Below are 25,843 nucleotides of genomic sequence, written 5' to 3'. Positions count from 1 at the left end.
GACCAATATATCATCAAAGGAGACAGGAACAGTAGACAAGCTCAGCTTTGCACTTGAGCTGCACTTGTTTTCAGCGTCTGCTGGAATGTAGAGAACAGGTCGAGACCTGAACTTCCGCGTCAGGCAGGAAGTAAAAGAGGTGTCACAGACTAACATTATTCAGCTCTCCCGCCTGGCACACTGCTGCATGTGGGTTGGGTGGTGTCCACCGTTTCACAGGAAAGAGACGCTTTTTACAGTAAACCTATTTATGACCTTTTAACTAAGCCTGCCAGATAGATCAAGGTAAGTTATATTTTTACTCAGATGGACAGTTTACTTGAGATGTTTGGTAGGATGCAGTTCAACGTGTCATTAAATGGTTTTAGGTATATTTGATATTGTTTAAATACACCAAAAACCATTTGACATGAAACTGTACAAGTAACAGAACTACTGTAGTAGTTTATAATGATGCTACTACTATATTGTAGTAGTAGTAGTATCATTATATGCTATCATACATATGCCAGGGGGTTGTATTTATCTGTACCAGTGTTGTTTCAGTTCAGCAGTTGTTTATATGTTATTTATTAGCTAAGATTAAGAAATATGAAGATGAGATCAAAATACTTGGTTGTGATGAATCATTTAAATGATTTGTACGTGAATGGCACATGGATATGTCCGAGGATCATTTCTTTCTTAATGTTGAAATGATTGCATGTTTCTGACCGGATGCAATAGTGTGTCATATGGTTTAGCATTAAATGAGCACAGCAAACACAACATAGACAAACACCACACCCAGCTCATATCAGACTGATAGTATGTTCACTACACTCTGACACTCCACTAGTTTATGTTTCATTTATTCAAGATGAAAGTATTAGATTAAACGTTTCACATTATATTGTGAACGATTCACCGGTGCATGTTTTATCAAACTGTTTTGCTTTTTTGTTTTGGCCGATGTCAACAATGGATAATGTGAATTTGTGAACCAATCGTATACCACGACCCAATGCAACCTTGCATCCAGGGATGGCTCCATTTAGATCAACTACTTTTCACAATCCAATAAGTGATTGGATATCAAGTTCTATTCAGAAATGCCTTACATCACAGATATAAATGGGTTGCGATTGATTTCATGTAAACTTAAAAAATTGTTAACTGCTTTAATAAATCTATTAAAACCATGTTTTGACGTTAACGCCAAGAGCAATGGCTATAATGATAACTGTAAAGTTTAAACTATAAAAATGCTTCTTCGTTTAAGAGAATATCAGTATTCACATTTAAAACAAAACAGATGAGTGATATCAAAGCCACTCGAAGGCAAGCCTGCAACCTTGAGCCAAAAAAGCTTAACGGCTAATGCAAGCGCCGTGGCTTCAGCAGATATACACTATATAGCAGGAAAGGAAACCAGAGGCTAGTTTTTTGAATGGATGTCAATGGTTTTTGTTAGCTGTTACGTGTTCTCCAATTCGAAGTATTAAAGACCCTCCCATCTCCCTGTAATAAGAGTATCTCTCATGATATTTCCAGTTGATTGACAAGAAAACATTGACAACCAATCAAAATCCATTCAAATTTAAAGGGCCCATGCATTTAAAATGTGAAACTGCAGGTGTGAGCTCAGAATAAACTGAAAAGCATCGTCCATGCTATATTTATTTATACTTAGTTATAGTTATTGTTCTTGGTGTAAACAGGCCCAAAACAAAATAAATCTAGTGTCCAAACTACTCTACCAGTAACTACTCATTTGTAAATGACAGGTGTGCTCATAACAAAACAGTCATTTGTGCTTAAGTAAATGGTTTCTAGGTAGGCTGAGGTATCTTGATAAGACTAAATGTTCAGTGTAAGTGAAGGTTTCCAAGGAGTTAGACCAGCAATCTCTTCTACAGAAAGAAACCCCTAGTCCACAAGCGTGTCCAAAGTTTCAGCCTGAATAAATCCAAGCAGGAGGCATTTTTGTCTTGCATATGATTTGAAAGTTTAATATTTCAAACATAACATCTCATAGGTTGAAGTATACCAGAACTGTGACAGAAATCATGGAAAGACACACCAGCAGCTAAAGTAACGGAAACGGCGTTTAGGGGACTGAAAACGCAAACTTTAAAAACAGGTCTCAAAGTGCAAATTTTTGAAAACGCTGCAGTTTTCGTTTCCATGTAAACTGGAAGACCGAACTTTCTGAAAACGATGACGTCACGCACATGCGTATTACGTGCTCAGTAGCGCGAGTATAGACAAAACAATATGGCGGCTTCCCGTACTGTGAGCTCTCGCTGCTCGACTATGTGTTAACGTTTCCCCTGCAAAATGTGGATTTGCTGCACCAACAAGATCAGAGGTCTTATACCTACAGTACAGTAGACCCACAGATTGGACATTTTAAATAAAGGTTAAAATACTATTTTAAATACTGTGGTAAGTGTTAGCATCTAAACTGAACCTCACATGACACCAAAACTAAAAATGAGTACAAAATACTTGGAAACTATGCTTTGCCAATATCAAATACAAAAATGATTTTCTGTGGTTTATATGAAGGACATATAATACAAATCTTTTCACTTTCTGTACACACAATCTTTTGCAATGATAGATATTTAGTCATTTTCAGCTTGCAGAATGCTTTTGCTTTATTCTTGCAACTTTGTCTTTTGTAGAAGAAAACAGACACTTTAATTAACAAATTAGTTTGAGAACAGAACACCGAGCTTTCTCACCGAGCTAACATCTTCCCCATATCAACACCCCAAACTTGACATAGAAATAAAGATAGCATACACATCATCTGCTTCCTGTTGGAAACTTTGATGCTTTCAACATCGAGTCAAGGGAAGTCGCTGTAACCACTTCCCCATGTTTAGAGCTACACAAACTCTTCTCTGATTGGCTCTGTGGTTGTGTTTCTGTGCTTCATTTTAAGAACTCAGCATTGTTTGTCCTCACAGGTGCTTCTGGTACAGAGCCAGATGGTTTGACAATATATGATCTAAATGTATGGAGATTGAAAGCTGTGGAACAGACACCAAAACTAGATTTCTTTAATTCTCAGGAAAATGTGACTTGTTTAAAATAACAGTCCTTATGTATTGTGGTGTCTTGGGCCCCTTGTCTGATGTTATGAATAGTAAAAGTAATGTCATATGTCCAGTTCATTTGCTTAGTATTGCTTAAATATTTATTAAAAATAAAAAATACAATAAAACATGTAATATTAAGTGAACATATAAACAAATAAATGGAGGTAAAACATTTGCTTAACTCAAGCTGTTTAATTTAATGATTACAAATAAATGCTGAATATGAGGGAATAAGAAGGAAGTGGGTGAGACTTGGGTTTTTTTGGATCAGATTTAGCGATTGTGTGTCTGACTTTGGCAAATCTGTAGACATTTTGGAAATCCCTGCTGTGACAAAGTGAACAGATCTCTAATGAATTTTAAGACACTGTCATTTAATATTAAAGAATGGTTTAGACTAAACATCCTTGAAAATACTTTAATATGTTCACAATATCGTTCTAAATGTGATGGTGTATTTAATGTTTTCTGCTCCTGGGCGTGATTCTGCATGTCTTGGCAAAGAACAAATGTGTGAAAGAGTTATGCAAGTCATGTCTTTATCTCTATATTCTGAATGGATATTGTGCAATCTGTAGCCTTGGGTTATGAATTACATATTTACACACATATTGCATACTCTGCTGTTTTTCCAGGTTGTGTATTACCAGCCATTGTATTCATGTAACCAATGACACTACCCAGTTTATTATGGCAGATTTCAGTGGAAATAAACTGGAAAATAAACAAAAGTGTTTAGTTTTTTACATCTGAAAGTCTAAATATATTATTCGATTTATAATAATAATAAATAGTTCACCCAAAATACCCCCTTCCCCTTCAAAAAGCACACGTACAAACAATGATCACAAGTACACTGAAAAAATGACTTTTATAGATTTTTCATGTCTTTTTTAGATATGGTAAAAATGTTTTAATAAAGGAAAATACTTGACATTTTCAAGAAAAACTGGAAAAACATGTTATTTTACGTATTTTATTGCTGGAAAATTAAATTTTTACAGGATTTGTTAGAAAATGTAATGTTTAAAAAACATTGAATTACAGAAAAATAATTTACAAGAAAAAGTAATCCATTGAATTTGTGTTCTTATAACTTGTATTTATTCTTGTCTAAAACATAAACATAAAGAACATTCACACTGGCATTTCCCCAAAATGAAAATGATAGTCAATGGTGACCAGAAACAGCTCTAAAAATGAAAACTTTTATCGTCATTCACTCATCCTCGTCTTGTACAATGTTTCAAAACAACACATTATGAAGCTTGAGAAGAGAAGGGTTTTGTTCACTGCTCTTGCAAGGACAAAAAAGAGGAAACATTTTCGTTTTTCTTCCAAAGTACAAAGTAAAGCACAGGGGGTTTGAACGACATGAGAGCGAGTAATAATGACTAACATTGTTTTGGGGGTGAACTGTCCCTTTAACCTTTAAGTTGGTCCATGCATCTCATGTGTTACACACATATATATATATAGTCCAAATCATCTGAAGTTATGTGGTAGCTTTGTGTGAGGATCAGACTGAAAGTGAGGTCCAAGTTAAGCTTAAACTAATGAATATCCATCTTCCTTAGCACTGCACCTCAAGTCCCGTTCATGCATTTTGAGTACTCGCAAATTCAGCTGAAGCTGAGAAAAAGTGGATATCAACTTAAATGTTCTTCTGTTTTTAAGTTCTGTGCGATTCTGCAAAGGCATTTCTATGTTAAACCTGTTTTAAAGACAACAATTTGTCTTCTTTTCCCCTTTGTAGATGGATGACATTGACGCCATGTTCAGTGATATGCTGCAGGAGATGGATCTCCTAACGCAGGTATTATGTGTTTACCAATAAAAATAACTCATAACAAAAACAGGCCTACATTTTCATTAGGTCAAAAATTAATAAGATGGTTTTCATTTGTGAATTTTTCTTTGCGCGCTTATTACGTTCGAGTTAGTGGTGAGTCAAGAAATCGTTTGTGAGATAAGTAACTGGAAACAACAGCGGAAGGAAAACAGGAATAAAAAATAAAACAGTGATACTTGCTATATTTACATAGTAAACATATAAAGATAGTTCCTTTTAGTGCTATTGGTATTGCTGAAATTTCAGTCTTCGGTTGTGTCTTCTTTCATTTGCCTCGTTCCTCATTTGTGTTATTACAGAGTTTGGGGACAGAAGCAGAGTCTTTACCTCAGCATAAACCTCCCACCATTCCCGCCCCTCAGGAAATGAACTTTTCCATTGGTTTCACAGATTTTAATGGTAAACATTATTTCAACCTAACATTCTTTTACCAGGGTCTGTCATTTCTTCTCCTCTGTGAGGCTCCATTCATCTATCACTTTGCTTTTTAAAGAAATAAAACAAACACAAATTGAGATAAATTAGCCATAAAATTGCTTGAAATTAAGACTCAGGGCGGCCCAAAGGATGCACAGACAGAGTTGTTTGAAATGGAGAATGTCTGGCTACTGTTCAGAATGCAATTTAAGCTTGAATAACACACTTATATTGGCCTCATTGAGCTCAATCATTCAACTCTGTTATTGGAAAAACAAAGCGATCAAAATATTTTCCTTGGCACTACGTAGGCCTAAGTAAAATAATGTTGACTCCAAACAAAGTCATGTGGTACAAGTATTTGCTAGTTAAGTCCATCATTAGACATTTTTGCACTGATCTTCAGAATATTCTTCAAACATCCTCAAAACATTCAACCCCAAAATATCATAAATTGAAGATTTGTTTGTTTTTATTTTCAGAAATCTGTTTTTGTATATGCAGAAATAAACTTGAATGTGTACTCCAAACTAGCTGTAACAGGATTGAACTACAGCCAAATTTAACACGTTGGAATTAATCTGTTTTTGCAAGGTTACATATTTGGGATTTTGGGTTAATAGCTTCAGAATTGACCACCTGGTACTTTGTAAGAAAAATGTTTATGAAGTATGAAATTAAAGTGGTACCCTTTTCAGATTAAATTATAAAACAGCATAGCAAAAAGGCCGCATTTTACGTGTCATGTTGGTGTTTCTGGCTCTAAAGCGTCCCTGCATGATCTGGAGGACAATGATCTGGATGCTCTGATGGCTGATCTGGTGGCAGATATTAGTGCCACAGAAGAGAAGTTTGTCACAGAGAGAGAGGGCCCAAAGGGCACAGGACCGGATCCCCCTCCGCCTGTGCAACCTCAGTGTAACTTCAGCCTCCTCACGTCCGCTGACACTCTGAAACCTACAACTTCCTCCACCGCCATCACAGCTCCGCCCCCTCCTCCCTCCATCAAACCATCAAAAGTAAGTGCTATTTTCAGTGCTTCCAACACCCGTATGGGCCTCTTGTAGTTAACACATTTCAGCATGAGTTTATTACAAACTACAGATGCAGGTATAATGCAATTCTCAGTGCAGCCAACATTTAAAAATGCATTGCTACATTTCTTCCGTGAATGCAGTGTGAGCTCGGCCAGATATATTCAGTGAATGGTGTTTCATGTCCTGATGAGTACTTTGTATAACGTGTCATAGGACATGAGATGTCCAGAGTTCTGTCTGGTGAAAATAAGCTTTGATCCACAGAGGGATGCTGGCGAATGACCAAATTCTGAAGTAATTTGTCACAGAAAAGACAATCCTATAATGCACTGCAAAATGACCAGTAAACCATTGGGTGAACATTAAAACATTAAAAGCAAGTAGTCTAACTTACTTTAAGAGTAAATTAATCATTTTTGTGTACTTGTATGATGTTTATGCTTGTTTTACAGTCTTGCATACTGTACAAATACACCTGTAAAAACAGCTATACTCTGGCAGCGGAGTGCCAGAAATAAAAATCTGTATGCTTTCATGCTATTTTACGTTCAACACAACAGTATTTTTACAGGAATACATGACATTTGCTGTATATTTCTGGCATTTCAAAAGTAAGTGAAAATGATGTCTGTAAAAATTATTTTGTATCCTCAGGAGGATCTAGAGGAACAGATGAAAGCAGATAAAATCAAACTTGCCTTGGAGAAGCTAAAAGAGGCCAAAGTGAAAAAGGTGAGATTTGAATGATTCCACAATGGTTGTTTCGTGGGGTCATAGCATCATTATTCATCATGCAATGCTGTGGAAAGATCGGCGTGAGTTTAAAGTCAAGATAGGAAATTGGAAGTCTCTCAAATTCTCAATGGTTAATGGATGACTGTTTTTAAAGTGTGCATTTGAAGTATGATTGTTGTTTTACAGTAATCAGTGCAAAGTGCTTCAATATATTTCTTACTTAGATTTCATACTTTTAGTTTTGTTAGATTTTATATTTGTACATTGAGGCAATGCCTACTTGGTTGTATTTGTGTTGTCTACATTTTACTCAATTTTGCAAAACTAAATTTTCTCGTGTTACCTACACTTTGTGTCTTTCCATTTAAAATGTCTATATCTATCTATCTATCTATCTATCTATCTATCTATCTATCTATCTATCTATCTATCTATCTATCTATCTATCTATCTATCTATCTATCTATCTATCTATCTATCTATCTATCTATCTATCTATCTATCTATCCATCCATCCATCCATCCATCCATCCATCCATCCATCCATCCATCCATCCATCCATCCATCCATCCATCCATCCATCCATCCATCCATCCATCCATCCATCCATCCATCCATCCATCCATCCATCCATCCATCCATCCATCTATCTTCTGCTCGATGGCATCGAAGAACAATTTTTTTAAGAGTGTACACACCATTGTCACCCCCCTATGCATATACACAACACTAAAAACCATATGTGATGTTGTTATAGTAGTTGTACTCAAGACAACTGCTTGTTGTTTATGATTCATCAGTTGGTTGTGAAGGTGGAGCTTATGGACGGCAGCTCTAAAACTCTAATGGTTGATGAAAGACAAACGGTCAGAGACGTGACGGACAACATGTTTGAGAAAACACACTGTGACTGCAACATAGACTGGTGTGTGTGTGAGACCAACCCCGACTTGCAGACCGGTGAGTTTAACACACACGCACGCGCATCCATCCAGTCTTCATCAGGTTTTAAGCACGGGGCAATGATGAAGTGTGTTTTTACTGGCATAATAAAAATGACCGTACAGAACGGACGTAGCACCTTTGATACACATCACACGCTCATTCTCACATATGACAGGTGGATTTAATTTACTGCTCCAGACACTGTCAGTCAACTTTCCTTTTATGTGGAAATACAGTCCTTATGAACAAATCCCCCATTTCACTTTCTCCATTTGCTATGAAAACCATATGTTTGCTTTACGACTGCCAAATTTAAGAGAAGGCTTAAAACAAGTAGATTTTATGATGTGTTATTTCATTTCTTCTTTTGCAGTTGAAACACATTTGACAAAGAGACACTGAGCCAAACAACCAAACGGCTGATACAAATATGGACTTTCCGTCAGGGCTCATATAGACTATTTGCAAGATGTAAACACTGGTTCAGCGGCACTTCCGTTTTATTATTGTTTTACATCTTGCATATAACTTAATCTTAAAGACATTTGTTCTGGTTGTATTTATTCAAAAGTGGTCTGTTAGGTCATATACACCTTGAAGGAATAGTTCATCCCAAAAATAAAAATCCTGTCATTTACTCACCCTCAGATTGTTCCAAACATGTAGAAATGTCTTTGTTCTGTACAATAGCAGATATTTGGAAGGATGTCAGTAACCGAGCAGATAATGCAGATAAAGTAAATGATGACAGAATTTTCATTTTTTCATCACTTCAAAGGGAATGGAAGTCAAGGGGTTCAGTGTTGTTTGATTTCCAACATTCTTTAAAATATCATCTTTTATGTTCTGCAGAAGAAAAAAAGTCATGACATGAAATTGATGAAAGAATTTCTCTTTAACATATTCATTTAGTAAGCTGACACCCAAGTGTTACACCCAAGTTCATTTTAGAGTAGCATGCTGATGTTCCTCTAAATCATTCTCACATGAGGATGACTCTTACCGCGGGTGACGGTAAGATCATATGACATCCGAAGGAAAATTTCATAGATCAAGAGATTTGATGGAGTTCTTGCACGTTTAAAAAAAGGTGCTTCGAGAGGTTTTCGATGCCATAGAAGATAGTTTTGGTTCCAGAAAGCCTTTTTAACATCCGAAGAACCTTTCTGTTTCACATGTGCATGACAGGTCAAAACAAACAATGTCTCTCTACACTAAACACGTGGGTCTGTCATGAACCTGCCACTAGACTAGAAAAACATTTCCAAATGAGGCAAGTTCTGAACTTAATCATGACAATGTTCAGGGAAAATAACTTCCATTAACTGTCCGTGAGGTAGACTCACACTAAACCGCACAAAACATCAGACCACCCTTAAGCTCTTCTCATTCCAGTTTTACATCACCGTGGTCTTTAAATGAGAACCTTTGATGAAGCAGCCAACATACATTAGTACATATACAGTGTAAAAACCACAATGCTTGGGTGGCCACCAGACATGAAAGTCCCTGGAAACCTTACATACAATTTTATCTGTTTTTGTTGTTTGTCTTCTCGAGCTATCCGTCTTATCAAAGGCATTATTAAATTAATTGTAATGATAATGTAATGCAAAGATAGTGTTTTGAATTTTTCACAGAACGGGGTTTTGAGGATCATGAGAACCTGGTGGAGCCCCTGTCTACATGGACCCGAGACAGTGAAAACAAAGTGCTTTTTAAGGAGAATAAACACAAGTATGAAGTGTTCAGGAACCCTCAGGCAAGTCCTTACAGTCTTCTCTTAAATGCTGCTTATGACAGTTTCTTATAACAATACAGTCAATTGTGCTAAATTGCGTGTTTTACATTCCCCGTGTCATTTCCAGTACAAAAAGTCTATAGTGAGAAACCATTTTCTGAACTTATTTATAGAAAAACAGAAATAGAAAAAAAGGCGCAGACTCAATACATTATTATATAATGGTAGATGCTTTTGCTGAAGAAGTGTGACTTCTTGGTTTTTGCAGATATTACAGTATTAAGTGACATTATTCTGTGGCCTCACAACCGACAGAAAATAACTGTGTTTAAAATGATCAATGTGAAGAACGTTGGTGCACGTTACCAGATTATAGGTTTTGTGATGAACAGACTGATCGAGAAACACTGTTGAATGGGGATCAGGTTGAAATCAATTTCAATTTCCTCTCCTCCAGATTTTTTATTTGTGGAAAAAGGACAAAAAATCTATAATGGACATGAAAGAAAAAGACAAAGAACAGCTCCTGGAGGTGGGTCTGGCGCTGACTTTGATATAATCAAGAGATGTTGCGCTTTTCATATCATAAATGAAGATATTTTCCAAGACTCATCAAGGGAACTTTATAGAGCCAGATTTAACGTCATGATTTGAAGCCCATTGATCAAGTAAATGCTTCAGATCCAAACTATTCTGAAAAATAACGTCATTTAGCCTCCATTTCTGCGTTTCTGTAGGAGAACTTCTGTGGACCCTCGGTCATTGTGCCTGACCTGGAGGGGGCTCTGTATCTGAAGGAGGACGGAAAGAAATCTTGGAAACAGCGATACTTCCTGTTGCGCGCCTCCGGATTGTATTACTCACCTAAAGGCAAGACCAAGGTCAGCTCAGGCAACCTCAACAACTAAAACGTACTGTACTTTCAGCTTTTCGGGCACTTATAAAACCCATCATGAGTGATTGATTGCTGCCTTGGAAATCAATCGGATAAATAAAAACTGGTTTGGAGAAAAGGTGAATTACATTGAGTAACGGGTTTCTCGCTTTCCCTCAGGCATCGCAGGACCTTGTGTGCTTGGTGCAGTTTGACAATGTGAACCTGTACTTGTGCAAGGAATATAAAAATAAATACAAGGCACCCACAGACCACTGCTTCATGCTAAAGGTAAAATTTCATTTTGGTAAACCACACTCATTCCTACATGCTGTCCACACCAGACATAGAATAGCATCACTGTAACCACCACTTACTTTTCTATACCTTTGGGTTTATATGAGACCTGTAGGTGTTAAATTAAATCATTATCTTCTTTCTGGAACATGTTTGCATTTCTGTTTACATAGTAGCTGTTCAAATGTAAATAAGCTCTCTAAAAAAAGACATCTACATTACGGGCCTGAAACCTCTTCAGGTCATTTCTCTAGAAGAAAAGCTTTCCTATTACTGCAGTGATCATTCACATGAAAGCAGCTGGTTCAACATGAAGGTTTGGGCTCCCCAAAAGCTGTAAATTACATCCTCTTAAAGTGTCCACTTCCCCTTGAGATAGCAAGTGGGAGTGGTTTAATGGTGTAACTGGGTCAGAAGCTTAGACATGACCTTACTTTAACCTTTCAAAAATGCTCAACTGGCCCAACACTACATCCCCAAAATTAATTCTTATTTATTTGTATTGTAGCAAATATATATATATATATATATATAAATTATAGTGAGCTTGACACTGAGCCCTGTGGGACTCCACAACCTCTTTAAATATAAAAGTCAGACAGTTTCTTTTTTACATACAATGTAGTCGCAGTCTAACAACCATCATTTAAAACAGTTGTGCACCAGTGTAAAAATGCATTGTGCTTCAATCTTTCCACAACTACTCTAATCTATAGTGTTGAACGCTACTACATGCAGAGAAAGTGTTAATTTATTCATTAAAGATCAAACACTTTTAGTTTCCTTTTTTATGTTCTCGGTCTTTTAACTAAAGAAGGTTCATAAATTATTATTACACTGTAATGCATTTTTTGTTTGGTCCACTGTGTGGTTCTAGGTCAGCCTATCTATTTAAATGCTGGACATATATGCATTTTTGCAAGTTCAATCTAGGGTAAAGTCAGACTCAGATCAAACAGTCAAGTCTTATGCTTGATTATGGAAATAAGTGGGACTATTGGCATGCCAAACTTGCTAAAAAGCATGAAAGCCTACCTCATAGGTTTTTCCTACAGTGTTTCAGAATTTGTGTGGGTTATAATTGCCTTTGTTTAAGTGTTTATGTCTAGATATTAAGAAATAAATACACTATTTAATAAATTATGACACAGACATAAAGCATAACATCTAGCAAAAACAATTTGGCAAAATAATTTTTTTTATTTAGTTGAGAAATGACATTAGAAGTGCGTTTCCAGTCAAAATGATTTTAGTATGCCACCTTCTGTCTCTTTTGTGCATTACATAAGTTACATTTGTAAAGAATAAACATAAGAAAATCTAAATCAAAAGTTCAAATCACCTGTCGTGTTAAATATACGCTGGAAAACAAAATGTAGATGGTAATGTGTATATAGAGAGAGATAGAAGAAAGTTTAAATATGAAGAATGTGAAGTTTGCTTTATGCTGATATGGTTGTTGTGGTCTGTTTCCAGCATCCTCAGATTCAAAAAGAATCACAATACATCAAATACTTTTGTTGTGATGACAGCTGGATCATGACCCTGTGGGTGACTGGAATAAGGATTGCCAAAGTGAGCCAATAACTTACAGTATATTCTTCTATTATACATTCTATAAGTTACATTAGTGTCATATTCTGTTGCGAACTGAATCATTAAGTTTGGTTGCATTACTAACCTAGATGTATTATTTTTTTTCAAAACAATAATGTAGTATGGTAAGCAGTTATATGACAACTACGAAGCCGCTGTAAAGAAAGCCACGGGTTCTACAACCTGGACTAATCGTATCATCCAGGCCAGCCCATCCTCATCTAGTTCATCCACACCCTCACCTACACCTAAAGGTAAACACAATGGATCTTACAAATATGTCTAAATAGCAAATACAACCCGTTAATGAAATTAAGAGAACTTAAGAGAAGCTTATGTTTTTCTTTCAGTGAAAGCTGCCAATGGACACGCTTCTCAGCCCTCAAATGAGAACCAGGTATGACATCAATGCACACTTACTATATTAACTTGAACATGAAAATAAATCTCCATTCCCTAAAATCTGGCTAAATGGTTAGCAACAAAATAACAGAGTTGAACATTAAAGCTTTAGCTTCATGCTGGTATGCTTTGCACGAACAAAAACAAGTCTCAAAAATTCATTCAAATATATCCACATTTTATTTGAGAGGGTTAAAATGGCACTTTTGGCTTGTTTTTGAAGGGACCTGACAAGGAAGCATCATTTCCACCACCTCCACCTTCAACAGATTTTCTGCCGCCTCCACCTCCCGCCCCTGTGGTTCCTCCTCCACCTCCTCCTGCTCCCATCGCGACCAAAAGCAACAAGTTTCCTCCTCCCCAACAGTTCCCACAATCCTTCTTGCCGCCCCCACCCATGGATGACTTGCCTCTTCCGCCCCCTCCTCCAGAAGAACTTGAGCTTCCCCCTGACTTTCTGCCTCCACCACCACCTAGTTTAGCATCTCACAGGGGAGAAGCTCTTCCCCCGCCTCCTCCAGATCCCATGGGCTTTATTCCACCACCTCCCCCTGCTCCTCAAAACTCTCTATCTGTAGGAGGAGCTCCACCACCTCCCCCTCCACCTCCTCCCCCAGCTCCTGTCAAATCCACTGGTTCGGTCAGGAAAGTGGCTCCGCCTCCACCAAAGAGAATAACACCACAGCTAGCAGCGCCCTCGGGTGGCGACTTCATGTCAGAACTGATGACAGCCATGCAGAAAAAGCGTCCTTAACAATGAACTTGACAAATCAGAGCTAATCCAATTTTGATTTGGTTGTTGGACTGAGGAACTGAATTCTTTGGTGTTACGTTAAAACGTATTGGTTAATTTACTTTTTATTGTTATATTACGCATAACCATGTAAATATTGCATTTTCTATTAATACTGTCAGATTCTATACTGTTAAAATAATGGTACTCCTATTTTCTCCGCAGATGGTTTTAAGCATTGGGAATTACAATAAACAAGGTTTTGGAAGTTAAACATGTTGAGTACTTTTTACAATTGAATGGTCTGGAGATTTAACGTCTAACTATGGGAAGAATATTAATTAGAAACGTTATTAAATGTATAATTTATATTTCAGAAAAGATGTGCATTTCAATTTGTTTAAGGATTGTTTTACGAAGAAACATGTTTGATTCATAGTATATTTATTATTAATAACAGAACAGAAGCTGTAATGCTGGTAATGTGCGTCACAAATGTGCATTCAGACTCCTTTAAACATGGCTCATCCAATCAGATTGAGGAGTCTAGTGACATCACAGTGCAGCACATTCAGATTGTTGAATGGTGAATGTTAACGTGAAGCTGAAGTTGGGATGTTTGTTTCCTCATCAGTCTCTGAGATTAGGAGGAACAGCTGACTCTCAGATGCCTAGCCCACAGAGGTGTTTTACTGAAGTATCCGGCTCGCTCAGCCTCTTCCTGCTCCACGAAGGGCTTCATAAGAATCTGCTGCAACAGCGCCACCTAGACAAAGAACATGACAAGACGTTACAAAGCTTGCCTTGTGTTGTACATTGTCTTTATCAATACTGTAACTCATCACATTAACAACCACAAAGTGAAAATATTATGTATGTATTTTTTATTTATTTAAAATGTGTGCTTTCAAAAAGTGGGTCTGTTTTTAATGAATTCTTCTTTGATATTTTGCATCCAATGACATTCATATAATATTCAATTCAATTCAATTTTTATTTATATAGCGCTTTTCACAATTTGCATTGTTCCAAAGCAGCTTTAATATGTGTAATATGTGTCCATAATGTAATATAATATGTGTCCAGTCGGGCCACTGTACAGTATACAAACATATTTATGAAGCAATAGCAATGTTAATTATATTACAAAGGTTAAAAAGACAATAAATAAGTAAATGTATAGTTCATACCTCAGAAAAGTCGTTCTTCTCTGCTTTTCTGATGGCAGATTCTGCCATCCAGTTCCTCAACACATATCTTGGATTAACTCCTGATTTACAATATGGTAAAAACAGTCAATCATATTGTACACAACACATTCACCTCAAAAAATGACATTCTTACTTGGTATTTTTGTCTTGTTTTTAGTAAAAATATTAAAAACTTCTTAAATCAATATACGATTATGCCAAGAAAAGTGACCAAAGATATTAGTCTTGATTTATGAAAAAGAATATAAGAATAAAGTTAGTTTATGGTAAAAACAAGCAAAAACATCTGTCCATGGGGTGAGTAGTTTGACCTTTTTCTCAAGTACCTTTATTTTTCAAGTAATTGTATATTGATTTGATTCATTGTGATACATTGTTGAGACACTATAAATAATGACAGAGAGTACTTTATGACTCACTTTGCATTCTGCGCTGTCGAGCTTCATCTGAGTCCCCTTGTTGCCTGTTGGACACAATTACAACATTAACATACTCATTCATTACGATGATCTGAACTTTAAGAGTACCCCACAGAAACATTACCTGGACAGACGCTTTAAATACAGCTGAACCCAGCGTGCGAAATATTCATGCGATGAGAGGACTGCAAGGGCCCACACTGACTGTGAAGACAGAAAGTCGGAGCTAATGGATTGAAAGTACTATGTGTTTAGATGCAGTTGTGAAGCAGCAGTGGGTTAATGTACCTGAGGAACAGAGCCGTTCTCAATCTGTGATAGAGACACTTCACTCAACTGTCTGAAAGTCGAAGTGAAATCTGCTCTAGAGTCCTCCATCATCTGACATCAACAACGTCATACAGCATTACATAAGCTTCAGCAATGAACACAAATACATACAGTACACACTTGACATTTACTGTACCTTTAGGAAAAATGCAATGAGATATGAATCTTCCGCTTCATGTCCCAGAAGACCTAACTTTGCTTTAAACAGCTCATGGAATCTAAAACATTGATACAATAGCATTATAATATTGTGTATAATATTAATGATTGAGTAATATTATAAAGCGCAGGCATCGCATATAATATACTCACCTTTGTTGGTAGATCTGTGGATATTGTTTTAGTATTTGCTGAGACCTGAAAATAATTGAAAAAGAACAATAAATAATGATTCATAATTTGTATTGATACGAATAGAAAACGACATTATCCCCTACCGTGAGAGCTGATCTGGGGTCAGCAGTGGCCGAAGAGCCTCTTGAAGTTTCTGGAGATTAAACAGGCCCACGTTAGCCTGAGATCCTATACTGTATCTCCCCTCATCGTCGGATGTGTTGGGAACAAAATCTACAGAGACAAACACATTTACATAAAAAAGCTATTTTCATGTAAAAAACGGTCAATCGGGGAATTGTGAATGATAAAGAAACTTACTTGGATCATATGATTCCATGAATCCAAATGGACCATAGTCAATTGTAACAGACAGTAGACTAAAGTTATCTGTGTTGCAGACTCCTGAGAACAAACACACAGGGTGCAACATTTGTGAGTTTATTATATTTTCAGTGATTTAATAGAAGGTTTTTGCGCAGAAGAGTAAATGACTAGGAAAACTAAATATTAAAGTAAATAAGAAAACTGACCATGAGCAAATCCAACTGACATCCACTGAGAGATTAAATGTGCCGTTTCATTAACCGCTCTGAAGAAAAAAGCCTTCACACAACACGAAAGCCACCAACCATAAATCTTTAATACATTTCATAAGAAAATGATAATATTGTCGTTCTATTACACAAAGTCAATATAATTCTGAGCGCTTACCACATATTTGTCAGGGTCATTTGCTGCGATGGATCTGAAATGCTCTTTAATTACAAAGTCCAGTAATGTCCTAAAATACACAGTATTAGAATAAAACAAGAGCAGCTATGAGTTTTGAGTGATGAGTTAAAGCTAGTTCACCGTAAGACATCAAACTCTCCAGCTTTAGTCAAGATCTCCAGTGAACCGATACGAAACCAAGACTTTGCAAGTCGCAGAACAACCGCTCCTGATGGAGAGACAAAAATGAGATACTACAATTACACATGCCCAGTTTCTGACTCTTAACTGTACCTCTTTCTTGTATAACATTGCCATTATTAAACGGATCTCTCCATACGGGCTCCTCGCTCACCACCAGACTACACAACACACAACATCACACATAAGCGTGAGAGGACACTTCAGTTCTGATCAGTTTTACTATAGTTAAAATGATATTTGGTGTACTGTATGTGTCATGAACCTCAATGTTCTGCTAGTGGGAATCCCCAGAAAGTGCATGGCTTCACTGCACAGAAACTCCCTCACCGAGGAGCGGATCACAGCCCGGCCATCACCAGACCTACAGATAGAAAACATCAATAATACCCTATGAAGATCACTGTCATGTTTACAGCGAGAAGCTTAGCTTAAGACAGAAATTAAAAAACCCATGAATAGAGCACCAGATGTTGTTATTTACCGTGAGTAAGGCGTCTTTCCTGAACCTTTCAACTGAAGTTCCCATCTTTCACCTTTTCTGGATAAGAGAGAATGTAAAGAAATGTAACTGTAACAATGTAACATCCATTCAGTCCTGCATTTCAACATCAAACTATTCTTGAATGTCTCACCTGTTGGTGTGTTCACCCAATGAATGTGCTCTTCCATCCCCCAGCTGTCCTGCCCAATATCCAAACTATAAAAGAGGAAATACGGTTGATGCGCTGGTTTCTTCTGACTTATGCCGTCAGATACACACCAAATATTGAGTTGACTGTTGGTGAAGAGTTTCACCTGATGTCCTCCGTATCTGTGTGATAGTGGAACAGAGCCAGCGAACAGTTTTCCACCACTGACACAGTGAAGAAACTCTTCATTCTGTATCACAGACTCATTCAAATCCAAAACATTACACAACGCATCCTGCAATAGAAATATTTATTATTATTATTTATTTAGGGCAGATTTATTACCATATTGCATTAATGCAGTTAAATCAGGGTTAACTTTCGTCATGTTCAACGTGTATTGGTATTATTCATTGCATTTCCTATTCAATTTCATAGTTTTATTGATTTAATAGACAGTTTCAGCGGACGCACGCGCCTGGTCCGGAATGAACTTCTGGTCTGTGTGTGAATTTTATAAGAAAGTATTTTAATTTAATTTATATTAATATTTTATTGTATATTCATTGTATTAAATAAAATTAAAATAACGCAGCAGTTATTGATTCTTTGCAGAAGTCTACCGAAAGTTAAAGTCTCCGTGAACCGGAAGGTGCGATTGTTTTTACTGACACATTTCCCAGTGGATTTCCATTAGTGGGCCCGGCTTACGTTTTTCACTACGAATTTATTGGATGTGTAAAAACAGCTGTTGCATAAGGCTTGTTCGACTTGAAACGGCGCCGCAAGATCCGACAGGCGGATGACATCAAAGTCAAAAGCGAGAGCGATTCGAAACCAAACTATTTTGGATTTTTCAAATCGCTGTCGCGGTACTTTGACGTCATCCGCCTGTCGAACAAGAATATTTTCCATTTTTCCATTTACATTTGAGTCATTTAGCAGACGCTTTATTCCAAAGCACTTTACAGAGAGTTCAGGTAGTAATAAGTGATATGTCATACAGCAGCAATAATGCAACAGGTGCTAATACAAAGTTACTATTTTCAACAAAAACCAGACCACTAACTGTGAAAAGAAAGAGTTAAAGTTCAATTGATTTTGAAATGAAGCTGGCAGCAGACTGACAGTTAAAGGGGAGGAGTTACCGGAGATCGATAATAATTTCAGGGCGGAAGTACATTTTCAGATATTTACAGAAGATCGTGATTGTACATGAATTTAAAAAAGAAAATGACAAGAATTTATAAGCTTACTTTAAGCTCAGCAATATTTCATGAAAAAATAAGAATTGTCATTTTTTATTTCACTGGGACTTTAAGTTTGCGCCACGTAATGATTATGTCGTTGCCGCTTAAACCGTCTAACAATAAAATGTGGTAAACAATAACAACAATAATTTGATGAACCCAAACTTGCCATTTGTATACAGTTGCAATATGTTTTCAAAACACTATGGTACTGTCTTGGTAATGAAAAGTAACTACATTGCATTACGCATGTTCATGATTTGATATTGTAAATATTAACCAGTGACACAGCAGCCAGTGTTAGGGGGGCTTTCAGAGGGGTGGGCTGACACTCTGAGAACACACATCCCTTCACAACACGAATAAAGTTGCCGTCAACTTCATCCAGCGGAAGAACATCTGTAACACACACACACACATACAGAAAGTGCGCTTCAATAAAGTTCAAATGTAAAGTAACACATCGACACTTATATATTCCTAACTTACCTAATAATTTATTCGATAATGTCAGTGGGATTTCTGCTTTGTGTTTCACACTGGAATAAAAAGTCTTCTTCCTCTTAAACTCTCCGTTACATTCATGACTTTCACAGAAATCCTGCTCATCTGTGAACGCGACTCTGACGATGATCATTGACAATAAGATGAAGTGATATTTTATCATCACACCAGTTTCACAGACACCAAATGTACTGTTTGTGTTCTGAGCTAAAATATCACAAGAAATGTACGTGGAAACATTCGCCATAAAACGAAACTGTATTCCTCCAGGGGGCGCTCGTCGGCCCAGAGTGCCAAACTTCATTTGAGACGCGTATTCAAGTATTTCAGGCCATTGTTTACTTTTGTATGATTTTAACCAGAAGTTAATAGTTTAAATCTATACATTGAAATGCCAAAGCATCTGGGGTGCACACACACACACATATATATATATAATACATGGTTACGTCACGCTTGTCAACTTAAACGACTGTGATGGGTTCAGCCTCCCCACCGGTGTGAAAAGTAACAAGTCGCAAGTTACGACACAGTCCACTTCCGCAGAGTCTGAGGTGTCTGGACAACGTTTCCCCTTTAAATTAAACGACACAGAAAAAAACGGATGAATCAAAAATGCAAACGTTATAAGAATTTAATTGTTATTGTATTTGAACAACCGGAACTCAAACTCTGGGTCACTAAGCTGGTCACTAAGCTCCTCCAATATCTTTGGCCCCGCCCATTTTAAACTCACATAATGTTCATTGAGAGACGCTCTACCCTGATTCTCTTCGCTTGATCTCGTAACACGGTCGCTTCCGGTTCAAGCTTACGTTTCGTCACGTGACGTCAATGGGCATGTGTTCTGGACCGGGGCAGCATGGCGGTGCCGTGGAGGAGATGTTGGAGGAGCAGGTCAGGAGCTGCTGTTTTAATGGACTGGTGCAGCGGTCACAGTAGAAGAGCTTTCAGCCGTGCCATCGGCAGAGAAAGCGCCGCTTCCAGGGAGGTGAGACAGCTACTGAACATGCGCAGAACACACGCACCCATCACAGCACAGTCACGCACTGAAGAAGGTCACCTGCGCGAGAGATGCTGAATGAGTGACGGGTCACTGTCCGATACAGTCCGATTTCATTTGTTCACGAGGGTCAGGGGTTTGTAGTGCAACGGTCTTGTTGGTGTGTGAGTGTCATTGCAGTTATCGTTTGTAAAGGTCTGTGTCTTACACACACGCCCTGTGGAAAGGTCGTGAACTCGAGCAGTACACAACATGAAAGCTAAGACACTCCCACCGCTCACTATAAGTTCGACCGGAAATGTTTGGCAATGCACGTACAAGGAGCACAGGCAGTGCCGATCATAGATGTCTGGGTGGGGGGCCCTTGTCATAATAGTTCAAACTAGATAAGCTGAAAACTGTGATCAATGAACACACTTAAATGAATTTAAACTGAAAGAGAGTAAACAGTAAGAACAGTTAAGTATAGAATTAAAAATCCTTTACCTAGTAACATCTTGCCTTTTAGTAACCAAATGAGTGATAAAACATGTTAAATATAGTTTACTCAAGAAAGCCAAGCATGCAAAAACAAATCAATAATTCTCCAGATGTGATAATAGAAAAATGTCAATTATCATCTGCAAACGAAATACAGTGGATTACAGTGGTGTGCATTATAGTTCACAGGAACATTGTGCCGCTGGTGTTGTGACTGTAAGTCATTCCCTGTTAATGCTATTGAAGTTAGAATATTAATATGTATGTAACCTTGGAGATCGTCCCTAAATTCACGACTATCGAAAGTCCGCAGTCAAACCAACTGTATGCCAGTGGACAAATACTGAATTTGTAAATCTGTTCTCGCATAGTTTGGCAAACCTAAATAAGACTTTGAAATGGTACAAAAACACATGCCGCCTTGTTATTTTGCTTCACGTTGTGCCCGTTTCTTTTCCAATACAGATGGTTTGCATAAAGACGCATCATCACATTATGCACATGTCATTAAATAAGTGAAGTATTAAAAACGACATTCCCAAATGATTCCTGTGAGGTTTGTAACGGAACACTCCAAAGGCAAAAAGTTGAATCTGCGTCTTGTTTACATTATAGTGTTTTTGATTCGGTACTCAAGGGGGCCCCCTGGTGGTACAGGGGCCTTATTCAACTTGTGTAGTTTGCGTAGAGGATCGGTCGGCTCCAAGCACAAGATGTAAACTATCCATTAAAGACCACGACATATTTCTTTTTTTAAATGAATTAATAGTGCCCAATTATTAAATATGCAGTTTCTCCAGACAGGAAGCTTTTTCCCCTTATGTCCTTTCATCTATACTGTACTAGTACATGGTACCACTAAAGTAAGTACCATGAAAATCCAGCTAATGGTATTGAGAGCGGTATTAAAATTATAATTTTATTTAGAAACCTTTCTGATGATGTCCAAAACTGTGCATTATGCAAGACAAGTAATAACCTAATTCAGTTGTGAATATTGTGACATCATTGTTAAAATGTCATATCACTGGACGTATGAGGCTGGTCTTAACTGTTGGATACTCAGCCTTCATTTATTATTTGTGTGTTTCAGATCCTAATCCGACAGGGATTGTCATATCATTTAGACAAAGCAATGTCCGTTATGAGGTACGTCAATGTCAACATTCAAACACAAACAAATATGTATATGAATAGACTGAGGCTAGTTGTTTTGAAACAGTGTTTTGGGGAATATGTAAATGTAAAAATGTCAATTTCTCACCTTTTATTACAGACCTAGAGAGAGAATCCTTCAGATTTCATTTTATATTTATGTTTCTAAATTTTTTCAATCTTAAACCCTTTTCTGTTGTACAGATTTAGATTATGAACACTATATTTTCTGCATGGTATCATGTTAAATAGATGCTTATTGTCATTTGAAATCATTTTGTTTCTTTGTTGATCAGTTTTATTATTTTCTAAATCCTATTTTTTTCTGTATCCGTCAGGCACAGATTTCTGTACCCGTCACAGAGAATCACCTGTTGCAGTATACACAGTGATGCAAAGTTAAAAGATCCTTTCTCGCTTGTACAAAATGACTTGCAAAATTTATACAAAGACATTCAAAAGGTACGTCGAAAAAGGATGTTGTTATTCTGCGTTTATAGATTTTCTCGTGGTGCTTAGATTATACAAAGCGTGTTTAGCCACCTTAATGTTAATATTAACAATGTCTTCTGAAGCTTTATTTATTGACCTGTAGCGCCCAACAACAACCCCTAAACACCTAACATCACCGTGTTCCTATAGCACAAATGTCACAAGGTCACGGTTCTAAGACTTTCAAGGTCATAGGTTTGTTTCCCGGGTAATGCACATGCTAAACAAATGGAGAGCTTTAGTCTCATTATCGTGCATTTTCTCAACCTTTTATGACTGTTTCAGGAAATGTTTGTGTCCAAAGCGGAGCTGAAATCTCTGTGTGATTATTACTTTGACGGGAAAGGAAAAGCTTTTAGACCCATGATTGTGGTTTTAATGGCTCGAGCGTGTAACGTCCACAGCAATAAAGAAGGGTAAGAAACCATTCATCTCTGTGCATTTGTGCGTACAGTTTTATTTTCGACAAACATCCATAATAGCTCTATGAGAACAGACTGATCCTCCAAACAATTATTCGTACAGATATAACTGCTAATGTACATCCCATGAAAGATTTGCGGTAATAACATGGGTTCCACGAGTTTCTCTGCTGTTCGTCCCAGAGCGTGTTGACTATAAAGCTGCTTTGCAATAATGCAAAACTGTGAAAAGCGCTGTAGGAATAGACATGTGAATGTTGTTAGTGGACCGTGATGCATTATTCTTTCATCTTCTCAGTGTTCTGCTGCCAGCGCAGCGCTCTATAGCTATGATCTCTGAGATGATCCACACTGCCAGCTTGGTGCATGATGATGTCATCGACGACTCGGACACACGGCGTGGAAAACACACCATTAACCAAGTTTGGGGAGAGAGAAAAGTGAGTACCCTTGTGATCCTAAATGTAAGTGCTTCTCATCTTGTGGGACACGAGCCAAAAACTGTCTGATGGGGTCACGGAGAGAGGGGGGAAATACTTATACAAAATAACATTATAAACATTAATAACGGTCATAATTATGTTGTTTGATAATAGCCAGTAATGTATAGTGTGAATGTGTAACTGTTAGGCTATCCTGGCTGGAGATTTCATTCTGTCAGTGGCTTCGATGGCACTTGCACGTATCGGGAACAACGCAGTAGTCTCTGTGTTGTCACAAGTAATAGAAGACCTTGTGCGAGGTGAGCGACTCCAGTTTTAAGTATAACATTATTCCAGTACAACGTGTGCTGTTTCTAATCTCAATCTTAATCTTCAATTCTAGGTGAATTCATGCAGTTGGGCTCTAAAGAGAACGAAAACGAAAGATTCAAACACTACCTTGAGAAAACCTTTAAGAAGACCGCAAGTCTTATCGCTAACAGTTGTAAAGCAGTATGTACGTTCTGTCTCCGAAACAATAAGATGAAGTCGAGCGCTGGATATTGACGCTTAACAGGAGCATCACTGTATGTGACGTTTTAGGTTTCAATTCTGGTGAACTCTGATCCAGAGGTGCATGAGATCGCGTATCAGTACGGACGTAACGTTGGCATTGCATTCCAGGTAATGGGTTTATGGTTTACATATGTGGATCATTCAACAGGTATTTTCATGGAATGCATTGAGATAATTCAGCCAAGTCATGTGAAGATGAAACGTTTGTGTCATTTCTTGTCAGCTTGTGGACGATGTTCTGGACTTCACCTCCTGTGCGAAGCACCTGGGAAAGCCGTCAGCGGCTGATCTTAAACTGGGTCTCGCCACTGGCCCCGTTCTGTTTGCCTGCCAGCAGGTACAGCTGCTGAACACATTATATTACCTCTTACCTGATTCTTCGCTGTTTATATTTAACTTCATTCATTGGTTCATGACTTCATGGGCCAGAAATTCGATTCACATTGAAAAACACTTTTGGTAGTTTACGCTTTCGCTATACTCCACTCCATCTTCAGTTTCCTGAACTGCATTCGATGATAATGAGGCGTTTCAGCTCTGATGGAGACGTGGATCGAGCCTGGCATTACGTCCTGAAGGTAAGATTATTTGGGTTGCTCGTGTGATGAAAAACCCAAAACATGTTTTGGGACTAATGAGATTGTTATATTTTGATATGCTTCTGAAATTTAGAAAGAAATTCAATATTATGAGGAACATTTCTGTGTGTCCGGAATAAAAGTTCATGTTTACACAATATATGTCTGTGAACTGTGCATTCATGAACTGTGGAATTCATGTAAATATTCCCTAGGTTTAATAAGGTAAATAGAACCAAAAATGTTCACAAGAATGAGAATTGATATTTAAGATGGAACAGAAAAATGTCATCATTCAAAAAAAGTAATAGTCTAATAAATACACTTTTAATTTAGTATTCAGAACCCAGATTTGCTTTTGACACTCGCTTTGCTTTACGTCTGACTCAAGAGTGATGGTGTGGAACAGACAAACTACCTCGCACAACGCTACTGTCAAGAGGCCATCCGGCAGATCAGCCGTCTGCAGCCGTCTACAGAGCGTGACGCACTGATCCGTCTGACGGAGATGGTGCTGAGCAGAGACAAGTGAGCCTGAATCCAGAGCTCCACACTCAGGCAGCTACACACCTCTGCAGGTCCTGTGTCTTCATCCACCCAAACACACCCGGGCCTTCACCAAGATCAAAGAATCAAACCTGTATGCTTTACCGTACTGTCATCACAGAGCTCTTTCTGTCCCGTCACAGAGCACATTTACCCTCGCACGGGTCGTGTTTCTGTAGAGATGGAGATCATTGTAATTCCAGATGGAAACCAGTTGCTACCGTCACGTGTGTATGTTTGTGGATCTGTCACAAACGCTCGACTAAACATCCGTCCACAAAAGGCCAAACGTCTTTCGTTTTCTGTTAGATGTTGTCAATGCACTTCAAGTGCACTAATAATAAGAAAGGCCTTAAACCACACTGGCTATGTACTCAAATAAAAATATTTTTTAAGGTAAACAAATTGTGCTTTTTAGCCGAGCTGTGATCCTGCATATAAATTCTGGGGGCCAGATTCACAATACTTTCTTAAGAAAATTCCTAACTGCAATATTTATTCTTCAATTGTAATGTAACTTGTTAAGACAGTTCTTACATTTATTTCCCAAGATTTATTTACAGAGCATAAGTCATTTTATTCCTAAATTATGTTCTTAAGAAAATATTTGAGAACCGAAGAAGGAACGTTCTTACGAGCTTCCTACACTTTGTCTTAAGAACGGTTTTGTGAATCCGGCCCTTGGTTAGCAATGTCCCTCTTCTTCACTTTCTCTATTTGCTGTACATTTACTTATCGATTGACTGATACAGGATTCTATTATTCTATTATGACTGTTTCCAAGCAAGCTGATATAATACAAATTATGACAAGCGCGGTTATAAATGCATTTTCACAATAAAAAATATTGTATTAC

General features: G+C 37.6%; 3 protein-coding genes across 4 annotated transcripts; 2 read left to right on the top strand and 1 right to left on the bottom strand.

Moving 5' to 3' along the window:
* Nucleotides 1-14,152, top strand: apbb1ip (amyloid beta (A4) precursor protein-binding, family B, member 1 interacting protein). The gene is made up of 14 exons (XM_079447547.1): nt 1-285; nt 4,846-4,905; nt 5,241-5,340; nt 6,127-6,377; nt 7,050-7,127; nt 7,932-8,091; nt 9,717-9,838; nt 10,275-10,349; nt 10,555-10,698; nt 10,872-10,982; nt 12,465-12,563; nt 12,706-12,838; nt 12,935-12,981; nt 13,210-14,152. The coding sequence occupies exons 2-14, from the start codon at nt 4,846-4,848 to the stop codon at nt 13,738-13,740; spliced, it is 1,911 nt and encodes a 636-aa protein (XP_079303673.1). The 5' UTR covers nt 1-285; the 3' UTR covers nt 13,741-14,152.
* LOC306888939 (protein adenylyltransferase SelO-like) lies at nt 14,150-20,600 on the bottom strand. Of its 2 annotated transcripts, XM_079447549.1 has the most exons (20): nt 20,050-20,600; nt 19,299-19,887; nt 19,090-19,208; nt 17,726-17,854; nt 17,563-17,627; nt 17,412-17,468; nt 17,193-17,291; nt 17,021-17,088; nt 16,868-16,955; nt 16,727-16,796; nt 16,546-16,618; nt 16,334-16,417; nt 16,117-16,246; nt 15,992-16,036; nt 15,816-15,897; nt 15,638-15,730; nt 15,474-15,553; nt 15,350-15,393; nt 14,910-14,989; nt 14,150-14,485 (listed from the first exon to the last, which is right to left on the bottom strand). In XM_079447549.1, exons 2-20 carry the CDS (start codon nt 19,615-19,617, stop codon nt 14,363-14,365), a joined length of 1,848 nt encoding a protein of 615 aa, XP_079303675.1. In that variant the 5' UTR covers nt 19,618-19,887; nt 20,050-20,600; the 3' UTR covers nt 14,150-14,362. The 2 variants fall into 2 exon arrangements, with proteins under 2 accessions (XP_079303675.1, XP_079303674.1); XM_079447548.1 differs by lacking the exons at nt 16,727-16,796; nt 20,050-20,600 and having other exon boundaries at nt 14,347-14,485; nt 16,546-16,604; nt 19,299-19,729.
* On the top strand, nt 20,130-25,843 carry pdss1 (prenyl (decaprenyl) diphosphate synthase, subunit 1). Its single transcript, XM_079447550.1, has 11 exons — nt 20,130-20,304; nt 21,890-21,945; nt 22,290-22,413; nt 22,729-22,859; nt 23,164-23,305; nt 23,496-23,607; nt 23,691-23,800; nt 23,891-23,971; nt 24,087-24,200; nt 24,361-24,441; nt 24,833-25,843. Exons 1-11 carry the CDS (start codon nt 20,176-20,178, stop codon nt 24,971-24,973), a joined length of 1,221 nt encoding a protein of 406 aa, XP_079303676.1. The 5' UTR covers nt 20,130-20,175; the 3' UTR covers nt 24,974-25,843.

This window comes from Barbatula barbatula (assembly GCF_947034865.1).
Source record: "Barbatula barbatula genome assembly, chromosome: 23".
NCBI classification, from domain to species: domain Eukaryota; kingdom Metazoa; phylum Chordata; class Actinopteri; order Cypriniformes; family Nemacheilidae; genus Barbatula; species Barbatula barbatula.
Note: the sequence above shows the minus strand (reverse complement) of the source record. Positions and strands in the feature narration are given on the sequence as shown.

What these genes read in the sequence shown, in the direction of transcription:
- apbb1ip (XM_079447547.1), top strand. Translation starts at nt 4,846, where the DNA reads ATGGATGACATTGACGCCATGTTCAGTGATATGCTGCAGGAGATGGAT. An exon ending in CCTCCATCAAACCATCAAAA is followed by an intron (nt 6,378 to 7,049) that starts GTAAGTGCTATT and finishes TTGTATCCTCAG; the next exon opens with GAGGATCTAGAGGAACAGAT. An exon ending in AAGAGGCCAAAGTGAAAAAG is followed by an intron (nt 7,128 to 7,931) that starts GTGAGATTTGAA and finishes ATGATTCATCAG; the next exon opens with TTGGTTGTGAAGGTGGAGCT.
- LOC306888939 (XM_079447549.1), bottom strand. Translation starts at nt 19,617, where the DNA reads ATGAAGTTTGGCACTCTGGGCCGACGAGCGCCCCCTGGAGGAATACAG. An exon ending in CATGGAATCATATGATCCAA is followed by an intron (nt 16,247 to 16,333) that starts GTAAGTTTCTTT and finishes TTGTCTCTGTAG; the next exon opens with ATTTTGTTCCCAACACATCC. An exon ending in TCGACAGCGCAGAATGCAAA is followed by an intron (nt 14,990 to 15,349) that starts GTGAGTCATAAA and finishes ATTGTAAATCAG; the next exon opens with GAGTTAATCCAAGATATGTG.
- pdss1 (XM_079447550.1), top strand. Translation starts at nt 20,176, where the DNA reads ATGGCGGTGCCGTGGAGGAGATGTTGGAGGAGCAGGTCAGGAGCTGCT. An exon ending in AAAGCGCCGCTTCCAGGGAG is followed by an intron (nt 20,305 to 21,889) that starts GTGAGACAGCTA and finishes TGTGTGTTTCAG; the next exon opens with ATCCTAATCCGACAGGGATT. An exon ending in AATAGAAGACCTTGTGCGAG is followed by an intron (nt 23,608 to 23,690) that starts GTGAGCGACTCC and finishes CTTCAATTCTAG; the next exon opens with GTGAATTCATGCAGTTGGGC.